Source organism: Buceros rhinoceros, unplaced genomic scaffold (assembly GCF_000710305.1).
Source record: "Buceros rhinoceros silvestris isolate BGI_N320 unplaced genomic scaffold, ASM71030v1 scaffold12231, whole genome shotgun sequence".
NCBI classification, from domain to species: Eukaryota; Metazoa; Chordata; class Aves; order Bucerotiformes; family Bucerotidae; genus Buceros; species Buceros rhinoceros.
In genome coordinates, this window is record NW_010392578.1 from 15,007 (window position 1) to 20,875 (window position 5,869).

Consider the following 5,869-nt stretch of genomic DNA (forward strand, 5'->3'; position numbering starts at 1 on the left):
CATCAGTGTGGCTACAGCTGTGGCTGCGGCTGTGCAGCACAGGATGGCCAGCGCTGCGGGGGCTTTGGTGGGTCTGGACCATGCAGCTGCAGGGACCCGCGCTGCGCTTTTCCTGGGGGTGAGCAGGGGCAGGTGGGTGGAGAGGACATGGTCATGTTGTGGTGCGCTGACCTTTCCACGTCTGAGTCTCCTGTTGCCCCTTCCAGGTGCTGACTATGGGCAGATTTCTGAGGAGACATGGATTTATTTAAGCACCCTGTACGGAGGGGGCCCGGAGATTGCGATCCGACAGAATGTGGCCCAGGTCCAGGAACTGGAGAACCTCCACGGAGAGCAGAAGATTGAAGCGGAGACGCGGGCTGTGTGATCTGTGCAGCGGGGGCAGGGAAGGTACGGCGCAGATACACCCATGTGGGGATGGCATGCTGGGGAACCCCGAGGAGCCAAACCTCTCCCACTGTCCGGTACTGGAAGGTGTGTGCAGCTCCCCCCCTCACCCCTGGGGAAGGCAGGTTTCCTCCACCAGCCTTTCATGCGGCTTTGACTGGGGTGGTGCTGGACAAGACTGGGAGAAATGCAGCTTCTCTGTAATTCACCTCTGGATAGCGCTGTGGTACAAGACTGCAGCCGAACGTCTCTAGGTCACGTTTTGACCCGAGCCCTCTCCCTCAAGCAGCACTCCCGGCTTGCCCCAAGCGAACTGAGTCTCTGCTCCTTTGCAGGTTTTGCTTTTGGCACTTTTCTCTTTAACTGAGGCGTGTAAGGGTAATGAAACGTTATTTATGTTTCCAGCGGGCAGGGGTGCAGCTACAGAAACTGTTCTTTGACGCTGCCTAAAGCCACAAGGTCTCGTGGCAGTTGTGTGCTGATGCTGCAGAGCCGACACAACTTCCTAGTTTTGCTCTTTATCTAATTCTTGCAAATTCAGTTGCAATCAACTAAGAAATTTTGTTTCTTTCTCCCCTGGCCCCTCAAGCCACACCTTCACAGTCCTATTTGTATCCGATTTTGTGGTTCAGTGTGTTTTCAGAGAACAAAGCTGGAAGTGGAGTCCTCCTTCCCAGTGGCTTCCCACTGTCCTCCTTCCATCGAGGCTCCTGGCTGCGTGGCAGCTGCAGGGCGCAGCCTCCCGGGTGGGAGCTCACAGCTCAAGGCAGGGCTGTTAGCGGCAGGCTCTGCTGGAGCAGACACGCGACAGCTCTGATGCAGAGTTTAGGATGCCTGGTTCATAACCACCTCCTGGAGCTGTCCCCACCTCTGCCATAAGCAGAGGGGACACAGAGGATGAGGAGGAGCCGTTTGTTCACACAGCGCCCTTGGGCAGCGTGGTGGGTCAGCGCTGGGGAGGGGGCCTGGCTGAGCAGGCTCAGGGCTGTGGAAGCAGCTTTTCAGGAATGAGCTGCTTGTGCAAACAAGCCCCCAGCTGCAGGCCGAGGTCAGCCCAGCTTCTCCAGACGTGGCATTTGTGCACACAGCGGCTCACTGAATGAACAGAAATCGCTTGCTCCGCAATCAGCTGCCACCAACGAGCATCACAGCAGGCGGTGGAGAGGGGCACAGAGACAAAAAAAAGGCTAAACACTACTTTTCTCAGCAGGGCTGTTCTTGAACGTTCTTCGTTCCTCTCGTAAGCCAGAAATGCGCTAGTGACACCTTCGCAAGCAGTTGAGTGCAATGTAATGGTGGCAGAGGTTGGCTGAGGACCCAAACTGTGCGTTCAGGGTGCTGGGACCTCCTGAGCTCCTCCCGTAAAAGAGGGATGGGGAAGGGGGAGGGAAAGGCTGCTCTTAGACTTGGACAGGGGGACAGGGTATAGGAGGGGAGAGTTCGAAAAGAAAAATGTGGCCTTCAGGTTTTTTTTTTTTTTAGACCAAATGTTTGCTGCAAACAGCAACTTCTTTCAAAAAGTGTCTTGTAAATGGTTCGGCATGTTAGTTTTACTATCCTGTTTATTGGATGCTTGTACATCCCCAGCCAGGCCCGAGGGGAGGTCAGAGAATGAGCCACTGTTGGGATTTCTCATTGTTCCCAGCCGTCTTTGTCAGCCCCGGCAGCGCCTGCATGTCTGTGTTGTCCGTGCCGTTGTTCTGAGGATGCTGTACAGACTGTAATAACACTCCTGTGCTCCAGTGTTCTACTTTGTGATGAAAATGTGTGACAATAAATAACATGTGCATTCAGCATGCTGCCCGCCTGGTGTGGTGAGGGGGTCTGACAGCTTCCAGGGAGCTTATGGCATTAATGAAGAAAAACATTTTTAAAAATTCAGTATAAAAAAATCCAAGCATCCTGCTGCCACGAGTCCGTGCAGTAACAGAACCTTCTGAGCTGCAGGAGGCCCTGACCACTGAGCCGCGCTGCGCTCGATCAGAGGAGGGCGCCTGCTCCCTTCAGTCTCCGCTTACAAAGACTTGGCGTTCTGGTTACCGACCCCAGCCGGGTTCGTCTCGGGAAGCACATGCTGTTTGTGACCGTCAGCGCTCTGAAAGTAACTTGGAAGGGGAGAAGCTGAAGCATCATTGAGGCATTTTTGGTTTCTAGATGAGATTTCAGTCAGTCTGTTGCACGGCTAAAAGGTCGTTACTGACAGAATCCGCCTCCCTGGCGGCTTCGCTCCGGGGCCCCAGGAAACACTGTGCTTGTTGCCAGCCCGTGCCCATGTCCTGCCACTGCGAATCAATGGAGCTGCTGAAGCAGGCAGGGGCTGCAGCGCTGCCCGAGGGGCTGAGGGCCAGAACAGTGCTCTGCCAGCGCAGGGAATGACACTGGGTTAGCTGAAGCCTGAAATACCTATAGAAAGGGGGCTGGGTTGGGTTAATACGCAGCTTGTCCTTTAGGAACTTGAAGTCAACCGTCAAAACTTGCATCTCACAAACAAATCCTGTCACCTCGGCAACTGCCGAACAGCTCCAAGCATTCCAGGAGCTGTTAATGAACGCCCTCCCTCAGGAGGGGATTATTCAGTGTCTAGACAAGCAGCTCCAGTGCTGCGCTGGCAAAGCCATAGCTGTGCTTTTCGTTAGCCTCTGTCCGTTAGAACACTCGGAGCTCAGTTCTGCCTCTCCCTCCCCAGTGAATGCTCGGGGCAGCGCTGCTGCTCTCTGACACCGCAGAGGGCAGCTACAGCATCTCCGAGCCACGCAGCTTTGGGACCCAGGGCCTGCGGCAGCTGTGGTTCAGGGCTGAGCTCTATCAGATCTTTCTGAAAATCACTTCCTTTTCCCCGATGTTATTCAGGCCCTCGCTGACTGCGAGAAAAGGGAGGTGAGAGGACCGAGGAGCTACCGTCAGTCCCGCCAGTCCTCTGGGAGCGTGGGGCAGTGCGGTTCACACACGCTGCTCCTCTCGAGCCCAGACTGTGGCCCCGTGAACAGACAGATGACTTGGGTGCAGCCAAGCTGTGACACGTGGATGACAAGCACACTGACGTGTCTGCCCCACGCTCTCACCTTATGATGCACGTGTCATGTCTCATCCCATGGGAAGGGGAACTGGCTCTTCCTCCAGTAACACCCACCCACCCCACAGCTTCACCTTCTCCAGCCCTTGCTCCGCCTCTCTCGGCAGCCCACTGGTGCCAGTGGCACGTCTCCCCCCTCCCACAGCCAAAGCACAGAGCATCCCCTACACTGGGCGTGTCCACTGACACAGCAGATGTAAAGCCCATTTTATTTTCTTCCCAGTTACTGCTCAGCTTGGCTTCAGCTCCCAGCCCTCAATCCCTCACTTGGTTGTGCTGTTCCTATTTAAAGTTCCAGAGCTAAAATCGTGTAAGATAAATCAGTCAGAGCCAGACTGACGCCCCCTCTGATTCAGTACTTCCCAAGAACACAAAGACTGGCCGCCTGTTCCATAAACAGGGCTGATTTGTCCAGAGTTGACAGGGATGTTAATTAGCGCTGGCAAAGAACAACCGAAATTCTGTAAAAAACCCCCCAAACCAGCATGCTGACCTTGGGATAAAATCTCTCTCTAGCTGCTCCAAATGCAATTACCAGCCAGGTGTCACCTCCTGTGAGCTGCCACTGCAAATCCTCATGGCTCCGAGCTCAGGCTGCTGCCAGTGAACTGGGCTAACAGGTGATGGAGAGGCCGAGAGTATTCACCAGTGCTGCATGTTAAAAACGTAAAAATTGTAAATATCCTCCAGATTAGTTGCCAAAGGGAAACATTACTGTATTCCATACCCCGAGCACAAATGTGCTGTTTGAGGGGTTTGCGAGAGGTTGAATTTTAACCTACGAACCATCAGTTCCAAAACCACCTGCCGGGACATGCCGATAAACCCTGTGGGCTGTACAAGGCACAGCTCTGAAGGAAGGGCTGCCCCCCGGTTCCAGTTCTGGTGGCCTCCTGCTGCAGTGGGGAAAATCAAGACCCACTCGTCTTTCCTCGGCTGGCCAGCAACTGCATCCAGACCAGTGTGTTTCTGTTCTTCCTCATGACATTATGGAATAAAAAAACAACCAAAAGATCTCAAGCACTGTGAGAACATGTCATCATCTGTCAGCAGCACCCAGACGCCAGCACGCCCCTGAACGGGCTGTTTCTGCTGCTGCTGAATTTTACAGCTGGAAGCGAAACCCAAATCCATCCTGTAGTTCAGGAGAACAATGAGGAGTACGAGCAGCTTAGGGGAGTTTGGGGCTATAAAACTCTATCTGGCTGAAACAGTTAAGTCACAGCTCGATCCCCATTCTCGCCTGGCAGCGTGTGGGGAGGGCAGAGAGCTCGCTGGAGAGCAGGGCTGGAACACCGCAGCAATCCAGGCAGCCCAGCAAGGAGGCACTGCCCCTTCCACTGGGAGAGGGGAGCGACAAAAGCACTGCTCTCCTCCTCTGGATGATGAAAAGGGTCCAGTGAAACTGTATTTCTGGAATTAAATGTTTATTTAAATACGTGGATGACTTTCATTGTTACAAGGTCAATATTCGCTTTCAAATGGAAGCACTTGGTTTGGTTGAATTCTGTCTCCAGAAATGAATGGGCAACACCAGAACCTTTTACATTGGCAATGAAATCACAACACGGAGATGCCACTGGAATCTAGAGATCAGTGCTCAAACACACATACACACACATATACAAATAAAAAAGTGCTCAACATCATCATGTTAAAATAGAATTTGGCTTCTTTTAGGTCTTTTGACACTTCAGGCAGGAAAACAAAAAACAGAACAATATGCATCAAACTAAATGAACTTCTGAAAAATACTCAGCATTAATCACAACTTTCAGTATCAGTAAATATGTTTCCTCTCTATTTACAGGTGTTAAGAAAGGGCATTAGAGACTTTTGCTGGGGATGGCGAGATTTCGTAGACGTACAGTCCACGCTTCTGGGCAGGGTTAGTAACTCCAAGCAGAGTTTTTATAAACCAGTCACACATTTAGTCCTTCGGATTTTGCAAAAGGTGAATTCTACAAAAAAATGACTCCTTCGTTACCCTGAATAAAGGCAGCGGAATAAACGTGTGGGCCACAGTACGTGACTGTCGCTGGTTTGGCCTTGCAGTAGGTTTTGAGATCCGGGAACTACTTGCCAAGTTTATAAAAACTCCATACATGGCCTTTGAATAAAACTTCTGAAGAAAACCAGTCAGCTAAAGCTAATGCTCCTTCCAAAGCGCTATTTAGCAACACAGACATTGCAGTTGTTCAAATGTTCCACGGAGGCTGACAATAATATACTGTCCACCTAGATTAAATATATAAAAGCAAACTTTTATCTCATTTTTACATAGATGGCACAACAATAGGTGAAAATTAATTCTTCCAGCTGCTGATTCAACAGTGCATCGGACGCGAGAATAAAAACACTGCAGCTAAAAAGACTCGAGAGAGATTTTTGCAGGCCTGTGAACTGCTG

The 5,869-nt window shown here is 51.6% G+C and overlaps 1 protein-coding gene across 1 annotated transcript in view; it reads left to right on the forward strand.

Moving 5' to 3' along the window:
- Window positions 1-367, forward strand: part of USP20 (ubiquitin specific peptidase 20) — a 14,395-nt gene extending 14,028 nt beyond the window's left edge. Inside the window, 1 exon segment of the mRNA XM_010144545.1 lies at window positions 207-367. Within this exon segment, the coding sequence (XP_010142847.1) occupies window positions 207-367 (161 nt within the window).
- Window positions 368-5,869: the final 5,502 nt, after the last annotated feature.